This window comes from Bubalus bubalis, chromosome 11 (assembly GCF_019923935.1).
Source record: "Bubalus bubalis isolate 160015118507 breed Murrah chromosome 11, NDDB_SH_1, whole genome shotgun sequence".
Classification (NCBI taxonomy): Eukaryota; Metazoa; Chordata; class Mammalia; order Artiodactyla; family Bovidae; genus Bubalus; species Bubalus bubalis.
The window spans coordinates 698,108-721,937 of record NC_059167.1 but is presented as its reverse complement, the minus strand read 5'-3'; the positions used below and the strand labels follow the sequence as shown (position 1 = coordinate 721,937).

At 41.9% G+C, this 23,830-nt stretch overlaps 1 protein-coding gene across 6 annotated transcripts in view; it reads right to left on the bottom strand.

Moving 5' to 3' along the window:
* The window catches only part of RPS6KA5 (ribosomal protein S6 kinase A5), a 195,892-nt gene that overhangs the window by 76,833 nt on the left and 95,229 nt on the right, over positions 1-23,830 (bottom strand). For 5 of the 6 annotated variants that reach the window (XM_044924608.2, XM_025295082.3, XM_025295079.3 and 2 more), the window contains exons 4-5: positions 10,548-10,663; positions 7,601-7,708 (exon numbers count right to left, since the gene is read on the bottom strand). The exons of the other annotated variant lie outside the window; for it this stretch is intronic. In XM_044924608.2, coding sequence (XP_044780543.2) covers positions 7,601-7,708; positions 10,548-10,663 — 224 coding nt within the window. The remainder of the gene's footprint in view (positions 1-7,600; positions 7,709-10,547; positions 10,664-23,830) is intronic. 6 annotated transcript variants of the gene reach the window in all.

Sequence of the window (23,830 nt, the reverse complement as noted above, 5' to 3'; positions counted from 1 at the left end):
TTATAGATATATAGATATATGTTATATCTATAGATTAGTATAGCCTATACTAATGCAGGATAATAATCTGATAAACAGTTCTCAAGTACATGAAGGGCAGGGACGGGACCCAGGCCTCCCGCCCTGCAGGCAGTGCACCATTTGAGTCGCCAGGGAAGCATGTTTCAACACAGGCTGAACAAACAGAATATACAAGAGAAGTTTCTCTGAAAAGAATCTCAACTCAAAAGCTGTCCCCACTAGCCCTGTGATGTGATTTTACACAAAGCCTGTCTACTCAAGCTGCGCACCGAACCTGCCTTAAGATAAGAAACAGACTGTGAATAAATCTCACCTGAGCCAATAGACTTCCACGTAAGAAAAGTTATTAAGGGGCCTGGGAGGCAGACACCTGAGGAAAAAGCCGTCTGTGTCTCCCTCCCTCTTCTCCCGTCTGAGGGCAGGGGACCTGCTCTGACATCTGATGGAAAAAAACCTTTACAAAGGTTTGCTTTACAAACCTGTAAAAAACCTTCACAGAGCTAAAGCTTGCATTTTCGTATCTGAATACTGTGTACTATTGTTTGACCAGAGGAAACACTGGGGCCACAAAAACACTCCGGTTTATAGGTCTCCTATTTTCCCAGCACATCCATCTCAATATTTACCTTAAAATAACTAAAATTATCCAAGAGTCACAGAGGTTGGCAAATGACTACAGGACTCACTGACAGAGACTTAACAGGCTCCTTGGGAGCACACGCAGAGGGAAGGAGTCATGGGTGAACGCCGCTGCAGGCCTGTCGGGAGGGGACACTAAATCCCGCCTGGGGAGCTGCCCGTCTGCCCTTCACGCAGAGTGGCTCCTGATGAACCTCACCCAGGCATTCCGGGATCTGCACGGTGTAACAGCAGAATTCCGCAAGTGACATAATTAACTAGGTGCTTATCAGAGAAAGACGTCATTTAAAACTTTCCTACAAATAAGGATATTGAAGGAGAATAATGTACAATTCTCATTCGTATGTTTTGATTTTGCTCACAGTAATCGGAAATCTGAATACGTACATGCCTCTTTAAGTGGAAACTGGTATTTATATCGTGGTTTACACTTTAGAAAGTATTTCCATGAGCATCACCTCACTGTGTCCAGATGAAAACCATATACATTACATATGACAAATACTATTTTATAGACGAAGAAACGAAGACTGAGGGGGGCTACTGACTGACCTGACGTGACAGAGCCGGAAAGCAGAGCCCAAGAAAGATCCTTGGACTGAAATATGCACTCTTTCCACCATACTAAAAATGCCTCTTCTATGTTCAAAGAATTAATTAATGAATAACATTATCTGAACTGGGCAAAGATTACATTTTTCTGTTTTCCGGAAAGAAAAAAAAAATCTATAGAACTTTTTAATAGCTACCATGGTTCAGTTCAGTTCAGTTCAGTCGCTCAGTCATGTCTGACTCTTTGTGACCCCATGAATCGCAGCATGCCAGGCCTCCCTATCCATCACCAACTCCCGGAGTTCACTCAGACTCATGTCCATCGAGTCAGTGATGCCATCCAGCCATCTCATCCTCTGTCATCCCCTTCTCCTCTTGCCCCCAATCCCTCCCAGCATCAGAGTCTTTGCCAATGAGTCAACTCTTCGAATGAGGTGGCCAAGGTACTGAAGTTTCAGCTTTAGCATCATTCCTTCCAAAGAAATCCCAGGGCTGATCTCCTTCGGAATGGACTGATTGGATCTCCTTGCAGTCCAAGGGACTCTCAGGAGTCTTCTCTGACACCACAGTTCAAAAGCATCACTTCTTTGGCGCTCAGCTTTCTTCACAGTCGAACTCTCACATCCATACATGACCACAGGAAAAACCATAGCCTTGACTAGACGGACCTTTGTTGGCAAAGTCATGTCTCTGCTTTTCAATATGCTATCTAGGTTGGTCATAACTTTCCTTCCAAGGAGTAAGCGTCTTTAAATTTCATGGCTGCAGTCACCATCTGCAGTGATTTTGGAGCCCAGAAAAATAAAGTCTGACACTGTTTCCACTGTTTCCCCATCTATTTCCCATGAAGTGATGGGACCAGATGCCATGATCTTAGTTTTCTGAGTTGAGTTCTAAGCCAATTTTTTCACTCTCCTCTTTCACTTTCATCAAGAGGCTTTTGAGTTCCTCTTCACTTTCTGCTCTAAGGGTGGAGTCATCTGTATATCTGAGGTTATTGATATTTCTCCTGGCAATCTTGATTCCAGCTTGTGCTTCTTCCAGCCCAGCGTTTCTCATGATGTACTCTGCATATAAGTTAAAGAAGCAGGGTGACAGTATACAGCCTTGACGTACTCCTTTTCCTATTTGGAACCAGTCTGTTGTTCCATGTCCAGCTACCATGGTAGTGAGTTATAATTAACTTAGATACTTCTGTTTTAAATGTCAGGATGTCATTTTTCTTCCAGTTTTATTTATCTACCTGAGGATTCATGTTAATAATCTGTTGTGAATCTTTCAAATGCTCAATGTTAAATTATGAAAACATAGAATGCATATACCATATTTAAGTATAGTGTAATTAATACACATGAATATATTGCCTTGACATTATTTTGTTATAAACAGGTAAGAACAGATGCCCTTTTTAGAAAAATGCCTTTAAAGTCTTCAATGTTAAAAACCATGTATTCACTACCTAGCAGACTGACTCACAGCAAGAACTGGAAAAATGTTTGCTGAACTGCATCCTTAAAAAAATCCTATGATAAGCATATATTAACACGCAGATATTTAGAAATATCTTTTTTTTCTTTTCAGATTTTCGAGGGATTTATCAAATTCTGTGTTGAGAAAACATATCAGAAAAGAACCAAGTTTGTAAATTGCTCATTATCATATGAAATATTGTTAAGGCTTCTAAAATAAATCAATTTTATCCACTATACAATTTAGTTAGCAACCTGCAATCTAGAAATAATTATACGACGTAGTGATGAATACCTCTAAAATCTAGGCTCACGAGGGCAGGAATTTGTTATGTTCACTACTGTACTTTTAGAGTTCAGCACAATGCCTGGCACACAGCAGTACTCACCAAATACTTGTTGAATATTAAATTAATAAACACACAAGGATTCCCCAGCAGTCCAGTGTTTAAGACTCGGTGCTACCACTGCAGAGGGTTCAATCCCTGGTGGGGGAACTAAGATCCCCCACGCCACATGGCGCAGCCAGCAACAAACAGAAAACAACTATACAGACAGGTCAGTAGCACGCCACGAACAGAAACTTCAAACATGTCTAAACAGTGACTTCCTGGGTGGGAGGTGGGAGGGAGGTTCCAGAGGGAGGGACATGAGAATTCCTACGGCTGACTCATGTTGATGTATGGCAGAAACCAATACAATTTTGTGAAGCAATTATCTTCCAATCAAAAATAAAATCAAGAAATAAAAAGACTTGTCAAACAAAGTAAAATCCTGAAAATTAAACAGAAAAATACATTTCCTAGATCCAGTGAAAGCAGAATTTGTAATACATGAAACTGTGATAAACTAAAAGAGAAGTAGGTTTGGGTAGGGGAATGGTGATTCAGTTTTAGAAATGCTGAGCTTATGCGATCTAGGAGAGTGTCAGGGGAGACACACCAGCAGCAGGTCATGTATACTGAGGAAGCAAGGCGGGGAGCGCGGGGTCGCAGCAGCCAGGCTGAGAGGCGATGTCCAGCTCCACACCACCAGGCAGTCAAGTCAGCTGAGGACTTGACAATACCCAGAATGGAGGTCAGCACCGGCCGAGGCAAGAACAGGCTCAGTCAACCGGTGGGAGGTGCGAGTCACACTGGAGTAGGGAGTGAGTGACAGGCAGGCGTTTGTACAAATACTGACAAAGGAAAACACAAGACCAGAGCTGAAAGGGAATGTGTGATTCTGGGACTGTTCGCCATTTGCCACTCAGTCCTCTCCCTTTTAAAAAACTTAAGACAGGAGAGACTAGGCTTAAATGGTGATGGGAACCATCCAAGTGGAAGAAGAAAAAGGGAGAAAAGGAGAGGGGTCAGTCAGAGACAAAGATGCATAACCTCTCTCTGTAAACTGGCAACCAAGGAGGAAACCCTTCAAAGTGAAGCTTATGCTGAAAACCAAGGAGGTAGCAGAGGAACACGCAAAACAGCAGCTCACTCCAAGAAAGATGGCACTTTGACACGTCAGGCTGACACATGAGAGCAAAAAGGAACGCTAGCTAACTGAACAGAAAGCGCTGGATGGGAATGTTGGCGCACCGTAAAAGGCCCAGACAGGGAACCCTGCTGGGCAGATGCAGGTGGAATCTGGAGAACACAGGGGAATTACATGCAGTTTTAATAGGCTCATGCGATTGAGGTTTCGGGGACTCAGAAAAAGAAGCTTCCTCCTTGAGCCCTGAGAATTAAACCTAAAGCCTAGCAGAGTCGTATCGTCCTCTTCGGCTAAGAGCAAGAGTAAGCTGGTCGTCTGAGGGAAAAAGACAATAACACATAACTACACAAAATGCAGCTAGGCTGCATTCGGTGAATAACCAGAGAATCCATAAATTACTTCTCCACTTCAGACTGAATCCCATTATTTCATTTTTGGACCTAAACAACCAAAGCTTCAAACACTGACATCCAGTAAGAATTCCCTTCATTTCCTTGAGGAGTAGCTGTTGACACGTCCAGCAAAAAACATAGCCTCCCTTGTGAAAAGTGACACAGCTGATTCAGTTACTCAGCAGCTCTGACTCATCTGTATTAAAGCCCAGTAACTCTGATCATGCTTGATTTTTATTTATTTTTGCTTTGGTTTCTAACAAAAAGGGCCAAAGTCTGTTTCTGCCATCTGCCAAATGACCAGAAGCACAGAAGCACATGTCCAGAAACACAGGATTCACTTTCATCGTTGTATCACCAGAACCTAGCCTGAAGACTAGCAGATAGAAGGCTCTCAACAAATAGATGGAGTCAATGAGTAAATACATGAACGGTTCCACGAAGAGAGGAAAGAGTGATCACCAGATCTCTCTGTGGGGGGAGAGGGGGGTCCTCCATCTTCACATGCCAGGATCCTCTGCTGGTCTACTGAAGTCACCAGAGCCCTTCTCAGAATGTTTCTGAATATACGGTAGGACAGAGCAAACTAAGACAAACACTGAAACCAAAACAGAAAGACAAAGTGCGACACCGTCTGGAACATGCTTCTGTGGCCGAGGCTGTGGTCAAGCCTCAGGTGTCACTCGGGAGGTCTGGCCGGACCACCTCACGGGCAGAACCCCAGGCTCCAGCACCTGCAGACTGCTGTTCTCAGAGAGGGGTCCTGCCCACTCTTGTCTCAGAGTGCGGGGGCAGCAGAGGCCACAGCAGTCCCACGGTGAGGGTCCGTCCTCCAGCTGCCTCCTGGAGTCGCCGGTGTCCTCGCCCTCCCCCGTGGCCCTTGTCCCCGAGTCCACGGTCTGCCCATTCAGCCTTCGCAGCTCTCCACGAGGGTCAGGAGGGCAAGGCTTTCTGTGCAGTAGTGCAGACACGGGGTCTTGGAGGGGAGGTATCTGTTTCTTACAGTAGATCCTCTTGTGTCCTGCACGCCTGTGATGAGGACTAACCCCTGAGCCCTTCTGGGGGTTAGAGGTGCAGATCGGCCTGCTTTGGGGCTTCTCCTTGTCATTGGCTTAGGACTCAGATGCTTCAGGGGTGGAAACTGATGACGACTAGTGTTTCTGCCGTCCACTTCCCAGAATCTGATTGCTGTTTTCCTCCCTCCTCCTCCCACATTTTTTTCTTCTACAAAAGAGGGTTTATTGGGAATCAACAAAGAATTGCAATTTGGGATCCACATCTATAGTGAGCCACAAGAAAATCCTCAGGGAGAGTGTAGAACAGACCGTGTTCATTGAGGGAAAAGGCAGTTTTGAGGGCTATGGAGAACCCAGTGTCCATAGCTTTTCACTGGCTGGATCACGAGCCTTTCACTGGCTGAGTTCTTGCTAAGAAAACAGACGCATCTCCTCCTTCCCCTTGGTCTTTGTTTAGAACTCCCCCTTCTGGCCTCCTAACAGGACTTAACTGAGGTTCTTGGTTTGTTTCCCCCAAGATTTCCCCCTTTTGAGTCAGACCTTTCCCTGAAAGCACCACTGATCGTCAGGTTTTCGTTTCAGTGATCCTCTCTCCTTTCTGCATGCACGCCCATTTCACTCCTTTTCTTTTACTTGTAGGGGAGCCTGGTGGGCTGCCGTCTATGGGGTCGCACAGAGTCGGACACGACTGAAGCGACTTAGCAGCAGCAGCAGGGTTTAGTGAGGAAACAACCATGAACATATTTCATCCGTCACATTTTTTAAGTTGCTTCTAAAATTTTAAACAAAGAAGAAAAATTTGAAAAACCAAACTTTGAAGTAAATTCCTCAAAAGTTCATCTCATCTGCTTTATAACTATGATTTTCCTATCAAAGGTAACGAATATATTGTTATATCCTCAGGTTCATGAAGGTAGAGACCATTTCCCCTTAATCTGTCACTGTATTATCCAATACCTAGCATAGTAGAGGAGGTCAAGAAAACTTTATTCATAAGTGATTGAATGAGATAGATATGATTAAAAAAAAAACTGGGATCCTTTATTTTCATACTTTTAGTACTTATCTAATTCACCTAAGACTGTTTTGGAAATATTCTAAAAAGTAAACAATCAGAAATGGATACACCTAATCTAGAATCCAAGAATGTGTTTCACAACACAAAGTCCTTTACTACAAAAATTTTACTATAATTGCGTATATTATAACAAAGTTTCTTGGACAGACAAGAACTGGCATTCAAGTTTACTTAGCTCTCTTGAAAGACTAGTAGTATAAAACGTACTTTTAATTTATAATTGCTACATAAATAGTATTTAATTACAACTAAAAATGCATAATTTTAAATGTTATTAAATAATCTGTGATGTTTTAATCAATACTGACAATGCAGAGTCCTCCGTATTTAAAATCTGTCCATCAGTTATTACATTTTAATTTGTATGAGCAAAACATCCCAGCAAGTTTATTAAAAGCTTAGGTCTAGTAAGTAGATCCTTGCTATTTTTGTCAAATGAGCTTAAAGGGCCGTAAGACAGGCCCCACTTTGTATGTAAACCATGTGTGCTTTGTTCTGTAATTCTCTGTTTTGGCCACAGCGTGGGCATGCGCCTCTCAGTTCCCAAAACAGGGATCAAACTGCATCCCCTGCACTGGAAGCAGGAGTCTTAACAACTGGACCACCAAGAAAGTCCCCGTTTTGTAATTTTTCATTGGCTATTATCTAAGCTATGATTCTCCTAAAAGGCCCAAAGCGTTATTTAAAAATTTCAGTCATATTTTATGGAGAAAGTTAAATATGTAATTTGGTTTTGTAATTCTAATACATCCATGAAAGGGTTACTTCTAACAGGATGCTTCCACGGTAATTTCAAACTAAAAACCTTACAGTCATTCATATCAAAATGTTCCTCTGGGCAAACTTGTACAAAAGTCCACAATTTGTTTATTACTATCCCATTAAATGCTCCTTCTACAGCCAATTTTCATCATTGTTTACATCCCGCTTTACTGACTTCAAGGTAAAACAGATACTCACTCTGTCAGCCACAAACTCCTTACTCAGACCGAAATCTGTCAGCGTCACGTGGCCATTAGAATCGAGCAGGATATTCTCAAGCTTAATGTCACGGTATATAATCCCCAACTGTAAAAACAAACAAAGATGCATTTTAAAATACCAATTTTCAAAAAATAAACTAGGAAAGTCTTTATTATGAACCTTGAAAACAAACCAAAAAAGGCATTCCCCCGCTCAGGGTGCTGTGATGACTCTTGTCACAGGCAGAGCAGATCTAAGTTCCTCCATCTCCTTGCTCATCTGCTGGGCTCCTTGGGCCTCTGGACCCACGTTGCCCGTAACGAGGGAACACTTCTGCCGGACTAGCTTCTCTGGGGTCTACTTTGACGACTGCTCCTTCCTGGGTTACTCTTCGTGATGGATTTCATCCTCCCTCCAGAGGATCTTCAGGGGCTTTCTTAGCCAATTCATGTCTATCATTTCTTAACGGCTTCAGAAGGCCTTCCTGGTTAACCAGTTCCTGCACTGGCCTTTTTTTTCTTCCCATAGAGCACCTATAATTACACTGTACTTTTCTAACTATCCCTCTATTTTGTTTTGTATATAAGTTTTATTGTAAAACATCTTAATTATATGAAATAAATAAATCTACCCAAGTTATACAAGCAGTACCTGACACACATGAACTCCACGTTTCATGTTATGTCAGCCTGGATTAAATGTTTTTAAACTTTTTAAACTTTTAAAATGTTTTTAATGCTCTACTGAGCATTAGCAAACCTAAGACTGTGTGCTTTCATCAACACTAAGTATATGAAAAAGAAGATACTTCTTGATACTTTCTTAAAATCAAAAGATTATACAAGGAAAAACACTAGGCATTTTCTTTCAAGAACCCTTTCCCCCCCGCTATTGTAAAACATGACTATTTATTGTGAATGCACTGTCTGCTGAAGAGATATTTGACTTGAAGCCCACAAGCACCTAACAACCAGTATGACTTTTTTTTTTCCAACCTACCTCTTTGGAAAAGATTTTAGGAATAAGTCATTTACCACCTGCTTTACCACATCAGTTCCAAGTAAACTCCCCGTTTTTGTCACTCCTGAGAAATCAGTGTTAGTAGACATACCAAAATTAACATTTCTGGCTTTGTGCTATATTTCTTTGTATTTCTCTTTTTACAAGGTAAGATTAAGAGAAACTGAACGAAGATCTAATCTGTATACACTTTCCATATTAATTACCTTTATATCTGGTATCATCATATTCTCTACCTCTCTGTTTCTGATTACCCTGTTTTAATAATAATGAAAGTTGGTGGATTTTCCCTTTAATAAACAGAATTAACAGTTTTCATACAAATTAAAAGCTGAATTTACTAGTTTATTTGTTGGAGCTTTGCATTTTGTATTTACATTTATATTTATGGTGATTTCCACCATCATTTTTATGTTATAAAAATTACATCTGATTCCTCTAAGCATAAAACAAAGCTTTTCAGCCTATTACTAGGCCCAATCTGATGCATGTATTTTATATATATATATATATATACACACACATATATATATATACACACACACACACACAGTAACATGTGTGTGTGTATATACATCCCACAAAAATAACTAAAGGCATAAAGCTCACCTCCACACCATGGATTCTATCAGAAGGAACACGGATGCCTCTCCCCACACTTCAGTTAAGCACTTAAGCACCCACCTGAGGCTCCCCTTGCTTTATGGCCCTGCAGCCCTGCGCCCCAGAGCCACTTTCACTTCCCTTCCTGTTCATCTCCCTTTCCTTCACTCCCCTTAGGCCTCCTGTTCCGACCCTGTCCCCACCTCCCTGCCCGGTTATGCTTCTGTCTGGCCCAGACTCACCCATCTCTTCATCCTTTCCTTCCCGTATCTTCTAATCTTTCCTCACAGCCTCTCCTATCCATTGCTTCCATGCTGCAATCCCAATCTCCCTGCCCTTTTAAAAGTTTCATCTTTTCCCCTCATTTCTCTCCATTCTTTTTTGTGCTGTATACTCAGCTCTTTCATCTCTTTTTATCTGTAATCTAGTTTAGAACATGAACATATAACAAAGAAAAATAGTGACTTTATGACGTACTCATATTATCCAAATGTAGTGATTCGGGTCATGCTCCTTGTGGTCTCACACAATTATAAAAAATATTCTAGCACTTTCTATTTCTTAGGCAACACACAAACCTAATCCACATAATGACTGTTTGCTTCTACAATAATGTGTCCTCATTAAAAAGTTTTTAGTCAAAATATCTTGGATCAAGATTAACAGTATCTGAAATAATATTTTTTTTAAGTTTAAGCTGATTTTACAGAATTCAAACAGCATCACATACATACATGAATACCACTTAAAGTTTTTAGTAACTGAGCTCATGTCAATGAAGGTCATGGAGCGGGAGGGATGGAGGGGAGCAAGAGAGGACCTTGGGGCAAAATAAACTGAAAAGAGAGCCAGAGTTGGCAGGGGGATGGCTGGGTCTGTAGGTAAGTGCTTCTTTCAATTATCTCAAGCTAACAGGGAAACATACCTTGAAGAAATACAGGCAGAGTCTGCAGTGGAGTAAGTCACAATTAAGGAAGTACATATTATGACTTGTGGTTTCATCTTAAAGGTTACTTTAAGAATAATTTGTTTTTTTTTAATTCTAATGATACTGTGTAATAAGCATTAGGATTTTTCATGAACAAAACCAAAAAAAAAAGTGCTCAGGTTCTACTTTTTTAATCTGCATCCCGGGAACTACAAAAGGAAAGAAAGACTTTTAAAGAGGGAAGGCTGAAACTGAAACACTGCTTGTGGTCTGTAAAATGCCTCCACCACCTCCACTAAGACAACGACACATCAACACGTTAGCTCTCTTCATTCCATCATCACCTGTTAACAGAGTTTTCAAAAGACAAACCCCGGAAGCGGAGCGTCTTACCTTGTGGAGGTGTCCGAGGGCAAGCACGATCTCTCCGACATAGATCTGCACCTCGCGCTCTGTGAAACGCTCCCTCTGAGAAAGATGAGTAAAAAGCTCTCCACCATTTATATAATCTAAAAACGAAATATAGTTTTTCTGTCTTTGACTTGTATTCATAAACTAAAGGAAGTATTTCCTTTTAATCACTTTGGATTAACCATAAGGCACTAATTTTAATATATTATTTTTGCAGAATCCTTAGTATATAGTTTCATATAGAAAATATTACTAAATTTATATAAATACAGTTTTATAAGTTAATGACTACCCTAAAATGCAATCAAATGAATTAGCACAGAATACTGCTATTAAAACTATTATGTGAAATCTGCATATATTTGAACAGTTTTCCCAAATGCAGCAAATCAGAAACCTGTGCCATCACCATACAACCTTAACTTGCTGTGAGGTACCAAATCACCAACCACTACAGTAACCAAAGTAAAACGAATGGAGTAAAACAAAGCAAACAGAAATCCCAGCCATTGCTCTGTAGTAATGGCCAGTCACTTTTTTTAAGCCGATTCCCTGTTTTTCAGAATTGTCTGGAAAGTCCTTCCAAAACTGTGTATTAAGTAGCAGGTAATCTTCTTATTGAGCCATGTAACTCAAAAGTAAAAGCAGGAGAACACAGCTGAATGAAAACCTGAAATGAAAAGAGGTGCATTTCCCTTTCAATTTGCCCTTTTTATCCCGCGAGGAATAATGAAATAAGAGACAAAAAAGCTACAGCGAAAAATAAATAAGGAGCTGAATAATAGCTGAATAATAATAAGCCGCAACAGAGTCCATAATTGGCTCTAAGACGACACTTACTGATAAACTGCTAATAGTTTGATCAGCAACTGACCATGACTTCCACAGACAGCACTTGTGTGTGAGAAGCAACGCACACCTAGGAAACAGTCGCAGGCGGGGGTCACGAATGCGAAAAGACACGCCTGAGAAAGCACACATCCCGGGGATAGTCATCTGTCACGTTTACCACAATCTGATCAAAGACCAAAGGAAAATCTTCACAAACTCACAGATTTTTATCTTGCTCATTTAAATTCCAAACAGCAGATTCCACAGAATGAAAGAGCTCTAAAAGCTAGTTGGGTTGCAACGTATTTTACAAAGCACAAGAGAGCAAAAAGCACTGCCCTTCTAAGACTTCTGCATTTTGCCAGATACTTCTGGATTTCTGCACTTAATTATATCCTAACACAAAACTAATTATTAAAAAGGTGTAAAGGAACACAGCACTCCTGCAAACTAACAATGAATACTTTCTGCCTTTAAGCAGTTACTTAGTTAACCTGGCTGCCACAGTTTCTCATGGCCCAGAAGCAGGCGTTCACAGGTCAGCTGACTGAATGACAGACTCCCATGCACCCCTGAATGTCCTATTCAATTCTCTCTTCAATCACCACTCCAGCAGAGTGGATTAGTCCCTCCTATGTTACCCACTGTACTTATTTAGACTTACACCACATCCATTATCTTGCTGCACTGAAAATATCTGCACACTTTCTTTCTCTGCTACGTTCTGAGCCTTTTAAAGTCACGATCAACATTTTCATCTTAAAAAATCCAACAAGTGCTTCCATGCAGTATGCACTCAACACATGCTTAGTGCTTTATGAACTGAACACAAATCCTTTATACTGGAATAAATACTGGAGTCTGAAAACATCACTCTGAAACTCAAAGGCAAGTGGGTTGTGGGGAAAAAAAAATCCAATGTACTCCTGTCTTTGAGGCAACTTGATATAATCCAAAGAACTTAGGCTTTATAATCAAGAGACTTGAACTAGGTCACAGAGTCAGACAAGCAAGTGGCTGACACATAGACAATGGCTCCACTGTGTCCTGACCTGAGCAAATGAAGCCTCTCTCGGTGCCAGTTCTTAATAAAACGGGAATCAGAACCACCAGAGATTACTGTTGCTCAGAGCACAAAAAAAGTGTTTTACTTTCATTTACTGGGGAGACTAAGAAAAATTAACTACAGGTCTAAGAAGACAAACCTAAAACAACATTAAGTAGCTTTCCTACTTGTAGAACAGGCCAACGGCCCAAGGAGCAGACCTGACATTCATAACATATGCCTCATTTGCAGGCACAGGGCTGCACATGGTATCAGGTGAACCACCAACTCTATCCGGTGGTCCAGGCTCCAACACCGGGAAGGCAGATAGAGAAGCAGCCAAAGGACTACAACAGCAGGAGCTCTGCCGTCTGGACTCCTGCTACAGGACAGATGCCCTCATCTACGGCAGGGACGTGAGGGACGCGAGGGACGCGAGGGACGTGAGGGACGTGAGGGACGCGAGGGACGCGAGGGACGTGAGGGACGTGAGGGACGTGAGGGACGTGAGGGACACGAGGGTTGCTACAACAGCAGGAGCTCTGCCGTCTGGACTCCCGCTACAGGACAGATGCCCTCATCTACGGCAGGGACGTGAGCTTAGCATGAGTCTCTAATAAGATCAGCATCCGGTACCCTCAGTAGGTATAATTCTAGTAGGTCTGTTTGGTGGGTAGTGGTGTGTCATTATGATTTTAATTTGCATTTTCCTGAGTGACAACATTATTTAGTATCTTTCCATGGCTTACTGGATATTTCTATATCTTCTTTTGTGAAACATTTATTAAGGGTTTTTTGTCTTGCCCCTTTTGGTTTTTTCTATTTTGATTAAAGTATAATTCACATACTGTGAAGTCCACCAGTTTGAAGTGTAAGATTCAATGGTTTTTCACATATGAAGACTTGTACAATCATCATTATAGATTCAAATTTAAAATATTTTTACACACTCCCTCCCAGAAATCCCAATTTATCTGTTTTTCTTTAGCTGCTTTTGCTTTTGATGTCACATTTAAGAAATCACTGCCAAAACCAATGTCAAAAAATGTACCCCTATGTTTTCCCCTAAGAGACTTACAGGCTTAGTTCTTACTTTTCACCTTTGACCCATTTTAAGTTATGTTTTGTATATGCTGTGAGTTATGGTAGGTCTGGTGTGTCATGGTGTGTCACGATGGTTTTAATTTGCATTTTTCTGGATAAAAACATTATTTAGTATCTTTCTACAGCTTACTGTGTGGAACACATGAAATATGTTTGCATATGGTTACCCAGCTGTCCCAGCGCCATTAGTTTAAAAGACTGTTCTTTACTCACTGGCATCCTAGTCAAAAAATTGATTGACCATAAATGTGAGGATTTATTTCTAGACTCTCAATTCTATTCTATTATTTCTATGTCTATCTTTATTCCAGTGCCACACTTTCTTGATTATTGTAGCTTTGTAGCAAGTTTTAAAAGTGTTAGTCTTGGAATTTAATTCTTCCTTTTCAAAACTGTTTTAGCTATTCTAAGGTTCCTTAATTTTTCCATATAAATTTTAGAACGACTGTCAGTTTTCCTAAGAAAATAAGCTGGGATTTTGAGAGAGGTTTGCTAAATCTACAGATCTATTTGGGGAGTACTGCTATCTTAATAATATAAAGGCCTTCAATCCATAAACATAGGACCTTCTATCGCTGTGAAGTGACCCTTTTTTATTTTTACTAACACTTTTTTGTTAAGTATATTTTGTCTGTTATTAGCACAGCCACTCCTGCTTTCTTGTGGTTGCTGTTTGCATGACTTACCTTTTCCCATCCTTTTTTTTTTTAACCTATTTATACCTCTGAATCGGAAGCTCCACATGCGGAGCTACGGGAGAGACTGAAGGCAGGAGGAGAAGGGGACAACATAGGATGAGATGGTTGAATGCTATCACCGACTCCATGGACACGAGTTTGAATAGACTCCAGGAGATGGTGAAGGACAGGGAAACCTGGCGTGCTGCAGTCCATGGGGTCACAAAGAGTTGCACACAACTGAGCAGTCGAACAACAACACACCTCTGAATCTACTGTGTATCCACTATAAACACTGTATGGTTGGATCTTTCCCCTCATCTGACAGTCTCTTGTCTTTTGACTGTACCTATTAATCCATTCACATTGAATGTTATTACTGGTACAATTGGATTTGATGTTGTTGTTCATTCACTCAGTCATGTCCACTCAGTCTTTGCAACTCCATGGACTGCAGCATGCCAGGCTTCACTGCCCTTCACCAACTCCCGGAGTTTACCCAAACTCATGTCCATCGAATTGGTGATGCCATCCAACCATCTCATCCTCTGTCATCCCCTTCTCCTCCTGCCTTCAATCTTGCCCACCATCAGGGTCTTTTCTAATGAGTTGGCTCTTTGCATCAAGAGGCCAAAGTACTGGAGCTTCAACTTCATCATCAATTCTTCCAATGAGTATTCAGGATCGATTAACTTTAGCACTGACTGGTTTGATCTCCTTGCAGTCCAAGGGACTCTCAAGAGTCTTCTCCAATATCACAGTTCAAATGCATCAATTCTTCGACACTCAGCATTCTTTATGGTCTAGCTCTCACATCCATACGTGACTACCGGAAAAGCCAGTATGAGCCACGAGGGCTTCCCTTGTGGCTCAGCTGGTAAAGAATCCCACCGTGATTCAGGAGACCTGGGTTCAATCCCTGGGTTGGGAAGATCCCCTGGAGAAGGGAATGGCTACCCGCTCCAGTATTCTGGCCTGAAGAAGTCCATGGACTATACAGTCCATAGGGTCACAAAGAGTTGGACACGACTGAGCGGCTTTCACTTCACTTTCACTGGAAGAACCATAGCTTTGACCTTTGTTGGCAAAGTAATATCTCTGCTTCTTAACATGTTCTCTAGGTTTGTCATAGCTTTTCTTCCAAGGATCAAGCTTCTTTTAATTTCATGGCTGCAGTCACCATCTGCAGTGATTTTGAAGCCCAAGAAAATAAAAGTCTCTCACCATTGCCATTGTTTCCCCATCTATTTGCCATGAAATGATGGGACCAGATGCCATGATCTTAGTTTTTTGAATGCTGAGTTTTAAGGCCGGCTTTTTCACTCTCCTCTTTCACTTTCAACAAGAGGCTTAGTTCCTTTGTGCTTTCTGCCATAAGGGTGGTGTCATCTGCATATCTGAGGTTATTGGTATTTCTCCTGGCAATCGTGATTTCAGCTTCTACTTTATCCAGCCCAGCACTTCGCATGATGTACTCTGCATGTAATTTAAAAAAACAGGGTGACAATATACAGCCTTGATGTACTCCTTTTCCGATTTGGAACCAGTCCATTGTTCCATATCCAATTCTAACTGATGCTTCTTGACATGCACACAGGTTTCTCAGGAGGCAGGCAAGGTGGTCTGGTATTTCCCATCTCTTGAAGGATTTGCCACAGTTTGTTGTGATCCACACAGTCAAAGGCATTAGCATAGTCAATGAAGCAGAAATAAATGTTTTTCTGGAATTCTCTTTCTTTTTTGATGATCCAGTGGATGTTGGCAGTTTGATCTCTGGTTCCTCTGCCTTTTCTGAATCCAGCTTGAACATCTGGAAGTTCTCGGTTCACGTACTGTTGAAGTCTAGTTTGGACAATTTTGAGCATTACTTTGCTAGGCTATAAGATGAGTGCAATTGTGTGGTAGTTTGAACATTCTTTGGCATTGCCTTTCTCTGGGATTTGGACAAGGAAGTGGCAACCCATTCCAGTATTCTTGCCTGGAGAATCCCATGGACGGAAGAGCCTGGTGGGCTACAGTCCACGGGGTCGCAAAGAGTCGGACACGACTGAGCAACTTCACTTTCACTTCTTTGAGATTGGAATGAAAACTCACATTTTCCAGTCCTGTGGCCACTGCTGAGTTTTCCAAATCTGCTGAAATGTTGAGTGCAGCACTTAAACAGCATCATCTTTTAGAATTTAAAATAGCTCAGCTGGAATTCCATCACCTCCATTAAGCTTTGTTCAGAGTGATGCTTCCTAAGGCCCACTTGACTTTGCACTCCAGGATGTCTGGCTCTAGGTGACTGATCACACCATCATGGTTACCTGGGTCATTAAGATCTTTTTTGTATTGTTCTTCTTACATCTGCTATTTTACTTTTTTATTTTCTATATATTTTATATCTTTGTTCCTCTATTCCTCCTTACTTCTTTTTCATTAAGTAAACATTTTTAAGTTATTTTCTTAGTGGTTACTCTATGGCTTACCATATATTATCACAAACAGTGTGAGATTCATACCGACTTGAGAGAGCCCTTCTGGAATCCTTTCAGGAAGGTGGTGGCTTAGTCACCCCATCATGTCAGACTCTTGCAACTCCATGGAGTGTAGCCTGCCAGCCTCCTCTGTCCAATAGCATTCTCCAGGCAAGAATACTGGAGTGGGTTGCCGAAGAGAAAGGCAAATTTCAGATCATTAAGAGGAGGCTCCATGTAAATTCCTTGAAATTATGCACAATTTTTTCAAGTATATGTAAGCGTTTGTGCATTCTACTGAGGAGGGAGGGGCCACAGATTTTATTAGATTCTACAAGGAGTTACAAGCCAAAACAGTTCTCAGAACATCACTCTTAAGACAGCATTATAAATCTGAATGGAAACACGCCAATCAAGTTTATTTATAAACAAACCAAAATATGGACTGCCAGCACAAGGGACACATCTGAGAGGCGTGTCCCCCAGCTCACCAGCAACAAACACCTCATCGTCACAGTGCAGACACCCAGCACCACTGCTTCTGAGCATTCAGATCGCTCATCCCTGACTTCTAGCCTTGCTTGGCATTAGCTGTCCTGGAGCTTCTTGTACTTGGAATTGGACTGATGAGGCTCAGAGCTTACGAAAGTGAAGTGGAGCATGGGTTTTCATTGTCAACAGGATCTCTGACTTCTGAGGGTGTGCTGGAACTGCACTCTGGTGTCTTTATACCTCTGTGTTTATCCAGAGAGCCAGCAACTCTGGAGAGGGGAATGCTGACGCTTGCTCTTGAGACTAAAAACAGCTTAGCCAGGCAGTGAGACAACATATAAAACAAACTTTAGAAAAGACTACAAAGATTATTATTAAATTGAATTGAATTATAAAGTTTTTATTCTCTTAGAACAATGGAATCAGGAATGCAGGCAGACTCTGGGAGAGTCAGCAGTGGTGGGAATACAGTCAGAGATATCATGAAAACCCAAATTGTTACTGACATCTGAGAGGAAGATTCTTCTCAGCTTTATAACTCAAGGAGCCCCCATTCCCCTCCTCCACTCCCACCCCTTGCCAACTGGGCATAAATTACATTCCTCCATAAAAAAAAAAAAAAAAGTACTGAAAAGCTCAGATGGAATAAAGCACCTGAGTGGAAAGTGTCTACTATCAGAGTTGTTTAAGATCTACTCTGCCTGGTGGGCCTTGGTCCATGCCAACTTATCTACCTTGAATAACTTTCCTTTCAAAATTATGCATTCATTAGAACTCTAGAAATTAGATTTCTCAGGTGTCTGCCAATTTCTTCCACAACGAACTGCAAGCATGACGGCTGGTTTTTGTTTAAGCCAATGCTGACAGTTTTTATCCTCTTTATGGGAACAAACAGCATGAGAATGTTCAGTTTTTACTGATATTCCTGAGGCTTTTTGCCTCTGTGGACAAACAATGAAAATGGACTAAGTGGTGCTGGCTCGATCTACACTGCTGGCCACTGCTGTTTGTGTAGAAACAGAGTCTTAGTAACCCCAGTTCGTCACGGTAAGTGGGCAAGGGCTCCTGGCAGATAAGAACTAAAGTGATGTAAAACAGAGTTTTGGCTGACTTCCTTTAAAATGTGTATCTTAACACAGCTCACTGCTTTTAAGACCAGACAATGACATAGTAACAACTAGAGATACTGGGCACTTTCATTGTGCCTGTTCTATTTAGATACGATAACAAATCTGATGCTCAAAAACAATGCTATGAAGCTGGTGCTATTAAATACTAGTATAATTCCCAGAGAAAGTAAGTTAATCTCTAGAAAACAGTGAAACTCAGAGAGGTTAAAATATTACCCAGAGCTGCATAATCTTTTAAGTGAAAGAATAAAGATTATGAACATGGGCAGACTAACTCTAAAAACAGTAATTTTAAAAAATTTATTTTTTAATTGAAGGATAATTGCCTCACAGAATTTTGTTGTTTTCTGTCAACCCTCAACATGACTCAGCCATAGATTTACATGTGTCCCCTCCCTTTTGAAGCCCCCTCCCATCTCCCTCCCCTCTAGGTTGGTGCAGAGCCCCTGATTGAGTTTCCTGAGCCATACAGCACATTCCTGTTGACTATCTACTTTACACATGGTCACGTAAGTTTCCATGTTACTCTCTCCATGCATCTCACCCTCTCCTCCCCTCTCCCCATGTCCATAAGTCTATTCTTTACATCTAAAAACAGGAATGTTTTCAAATGCTACATAGAGCTGCCCTTTTCCCCCCGATATGGTTTTTACTGTCATTTGTTAGGGAGAGCCCCATTGGACAACTGGCATTGCTAATCACTGTGAGAAAAACAGCCTTAAATCACTTATTCTGTGCTTCAGATATCTAAAAGGTTTGGGGTCCCATAATTCTATATATTTGGTCATAAAATGTCTCCATTTTACATGCTTTTCATGGTTAAATTTTGGAGGGCTCAGGAGAATGTCACAGTGCTCAAAAGGAGACATTCCTAGGGGTCTGTAGTAGGACTGCTTTTCAATGGCCACAGTAAACAATGACTTTCAACCTTTTTTGAGAATGTGCCAAGCTAAGATTATCACTGACATACTTCTGACACAGAACTTAAGAAAGTCAATTTCTATCTTGTAGGACTGGACCCCGGAGAAGGCAATGGCACCCCACTCCAGTGCTCTTGCCTGGAGAGTCCCAGGGCCGGGGGTCGCACAGAGTCGGACACGACTGAAGCCACGCAGCAGCAGTAGCAGCAGCAGGACCAGACTCAGGCCTGTCTTCTCCAAAAGCTGCTTGGCCTTCCTTGCCTGCAGTTACCATCTCAACTCATTTGCCAGTTAAAGCAGATGGATCTGAATTTGGCAACAAAGAGCTACATTCTAGGTTCTTGCCAGAGGGTAGAACCTCCAACTGTGTGCAGTCCAAATCTCACCATATGTTCAATTGTGAGAAATTATACACACAGGACAATAAATGTAATCCATATGTCTTTCTCATTATACTATAATGACTTGAGACAAAGAGCAAACTTCGCAGCAAACAAAGGTATAAACTTGGATAATGCTGTTTGGAAAAATTATTCTCTAATCTTGTTCCACAGGCTTATATCATAAGGAGGAGTGGCACAAAACTTGGAATTACATTCTTGCTCAAGGAAGGCTGGTGAAGATCGTCCATTATATCTGGGCCTGACTTATAAAGCTTTTCCTAGACCATAATGCCTTCCCTGTGGGTTTTATTTTTTAAATATTTTGATACAATTTCAAACTTACAAAAAATACTTGCAAGAACAGCAAAAGGAATCCCTATATATCCATTATGCAAATTCATCGATTGTTTACATTTTGCTTATTTGCTTTAGTATTCTCTCAGTTTTTATACATGCACATAATGTCCCTGAACCAACTGAGAATAAGTTGGAGATATCACGCTCCTAAATCCTTCAATGTGCAAATACTTAAAAAAAAAAAAAAAGAACGCTCCTTCATATAGCCACAGGACAATTATCAATATCAGAAACTTAATGATAAAAATACTATTATCTAATCTATACTCTCTATTCAAAATTTGTACCTTGCCCCACTAATGCTCTTTGTAACTACTCTTCCTCAGCTCAGGATCTGGCTTCTGATCACATATACATTAGATAACAGAGCGCTTTAGTCTCTGACCCTAAGTCAAAACATACATACCTATTAATTTTAATAACTGCTGCCATTGTTATAGGTAGTTTCCTCAGAAAGGTTATTTATATTCCCCACCAACACTGAATGGACACCTTAGAAAACAAAGTTCTCGTCAACTCTTTTTGTTAAAACTGACATTTATTTAAAAAAGAAAATTTAAACACTATTTTATTATTACTTTTGGCTGCGTGGCATGTGGGATCTTAGTTCCCTGACCAAGGATCGAGCCCACGTCCCCTGCACTGGCAGCGTGGCGTCTTAACCACTGGACCACGAGGGAAGTCCCTCCCCAACTCTTGATATTACCATTATTTTTAATTTCTACCAATTTGACAGGCATACTCCAAGATACAGAAGTCCTGAAGGTACAGAAGAAAGGAGAGGGGAAGAAAACCTGAGCGTCTGCAGCAGCCAGCCCTGATCCCTGTTGGCGTCAGTCAGACAGGGGGGCAGCGGCAGGGGCTGCAGGGCTGAGAGGCAGGAGAGGTGAGGAGACTCACAGGAGAGGCGTGCGACCCCGGTGGACCCTCGTGGGAGTCTGTTGAGACTCCAGCAAGAAGTTCATGCCAGGCCCCACTGACACATTTTGGAGACACATGAGGAAAGCTTAGAAAGCTGGTACTGGGAAAAAATCTGCAGAGTAATTAAAGTAACTTCCACCTCAGGCCAGGAGGAAGGTTAACTCAGCAAGTGATGCCGGTGTGCCAGACCAGGCAGATCTCAGGCCAGTAAGGAATGCACCCACCACCCAAAGGCGGTGCCGGAAAACGGGCAGGAAAGACTCAGGGGAAGGCAGAGTCAATGAGAACTGGAGAACAGACTCAGGGAGTGTGAGAAAAGAGAGGAATGGAAGATTACGGTCAAGGAACACATCAGACTGTGAGGTCTTAGAAGCGGGACTGGCTTGAGTGATACAGCCCAATGTGTGGTTAGGCTTCTAGTGGTAAGAATCCACCTTGCAGCGCAAGGGACACTGGTTCAATCCCTGGTCCGGAAAGATCCCACATGCTGTGGGACAACTGAGCCCGCAAGCCCCAACTCAAGAGTAGCCCCCACTTGTTGCAACTGGAGACAGTGTGCATGAAAGACCAGCACAGCAAAAACAAGTATGTTTGTTAGAAAGAGCTTTGGCATGGTGTAGAACTGATTATCAACATGGTTACTAAAACCGTGGAGAGGATGGAAGGAAGCTGGAGGAAAGAAAAGCTAAACCTGATGAATAAATCCCTGGAAACGGCAAGCATGTGTCCGGGAGCCAGTTAACTTTTAAATGACGTCTGACTATCATCACTTTGTTGAGTATTAAGGACTAGAATGGGGAAGTGGATGGTCTTCTGTGAAAGGGCCTGCTGGAGAAGTACCATCCTCCAAGGACAGGAGGTTTGATTTTAGATAAATAAGGCACACTTAGTTAAGATTTAGGGAGCGTGTGCACACGGGATTATTCATAGAGCACAATGGAGGCATTAGTAGAGGAAGATAAGGGAAAGAATGAGGTTGAAGTAGGGGAAGAATAATTCTAAAATCCTAAATACAACAACAAAAAAACCCTCCAAAGCCTCTAAAACAGTAGACTCATACAAACTTAAGCTTTATAGAGAGCATGGTCCACAAATAGATTCATACTTCTCTAATCAAGAGCACAAGCTGGAATCAAGATTGCCAGGAGAAATATCAATAACTGTTGGGGGTCAGAGTGAGGCACTCGGCCCGTGGCAAAGGTCATGAGGAAGGAGGCTCGACATACGCAAAGGCGGGATCGAGCCTCAGGAGTCCCCCTGGAAATCCTCGAGCATCTACCCCCATAACCAGAGCCTGCCTGCTTTACTACTTTGTGCTCCCACCTATACCTCTGACTTTACGGGGGGCTGTCCCCCACCACCTCTTTCGGAGAAGGAGTTAACCTAGAGCTCCAGTTAATAAAAACTCCTGGGCGTGACAAGAGTGTTTTAACCTACAAACTCCTCTGAAGGTTCTCTAGCCTGCCTGACAGGCTTGTCCGGCCACATGTGATTGCCCACAGCCTCCCAATCGTGAGAGGCACGAGATGCTTTAAACCTTCTAAAAACAGGCTCCTTAGAAAAGTTAGAAAACCATTAGTATAAGTATAGTGGGCTGACTAGAAATTGTATTGGTGAAGGGTTTTTCATTTGTTGAGCCAATGTTTGTTGCTAAGTCTCCACATCCCCTGCCCTTACACACATTAATGAATATATAGAAGAAATAAGTATTAACCTTTGATATTAATCACGTTAGACCCTAGGCTAAGTAAATTCTTTCCTTAACTAAAACCCACTACACCCTCACCCTATAGGAATGTAACTTTATCTGGTACCTTTGGAAGGTGGAGTCTTTTTTAAGAATAATCACCCCTGGAGAAATAAGTGTCCTGGTTGACTGACCGCTGTCACAAGGAGAGGGTCATAAATTGTCAGCAGGCCCCCTGGCCAGAAGATAATGTAACACCCCTAAGACCTCTGTATACATTTGTATGAAGCACCTGACTTTGAAAAAAGTCAGGACTGCTGATCCCGCGTGACTTTTGAATAACATCTCAGTGTATAAAAGTAGACCATGGAAAATAAAGAATTGGGATCAGTTCCTCGAAATACTGGTCTCCCCATGTTGTTCTCTCTCTCAAACTCTGGCTGAGTCTTCATCTGGAGCGCGGAGCCCACCATGCTTACTAACTTTGCCTGAGCTTCTAAGACCGGACCGGGGAGGCCTCAGTGTCTCCTCTCCTTCGGGAGAACGGAAGGACGCCTGCGGCATACGTAAGCGGTGCAAACTTCTTGTCTTGAAGTTTTATTGGTCTCCCGCGTAAACCAAGCTACTCAGCCTCTTTTCTCCACTGAATTTTCCTACTGAGCTATCCTCATTCTATTACTCTTTATATCTCTAATTAATATCTAATTGAAGCTATTGTATCCTGATCCTTGCCGACGCTGTCCCCGCTTCGAATACCCTGGATCAGCTGGGGCTGGACCCCAGAAAATAACCTCAGATACACTGATGACACCACCCTTATGGCAGAAAGTGAGGAACTAAAGAGCCTCTTGGTGAAAGTGAAAGTGGAGAGTGAAAAAGTTGGCTTAAAGCTCAACATTCAGAAAACGAAGATCATGGCATCTGGTCCCATCACTTCATGGCAAATAGATGGGGAAACAGTGGAAACAGTGTCAGACTTTATTTTTTTGGGGGGGCTCCCAAATCACTGCAGATGGTGACTGCAGCCATGAAATTAAAAGATGCTTACTCCCTGGAAGGAAAGTTATGACCAACCTGGATAGCACATTCAAAAGCAGAGACGTTACTTTGCCAACAAAGGTCCGTCTAGTCAAGGCTATGGTTTTTCCAGTAGTCACGTATGGATGTGAGAGTTGGACTGTGAAGAAAGCTGAGCGCCAAAGAATTGATGCTTTTGAACTGTGGTGTTGGAGAAGACTCTTGAGAGTCCCTTGGACTGC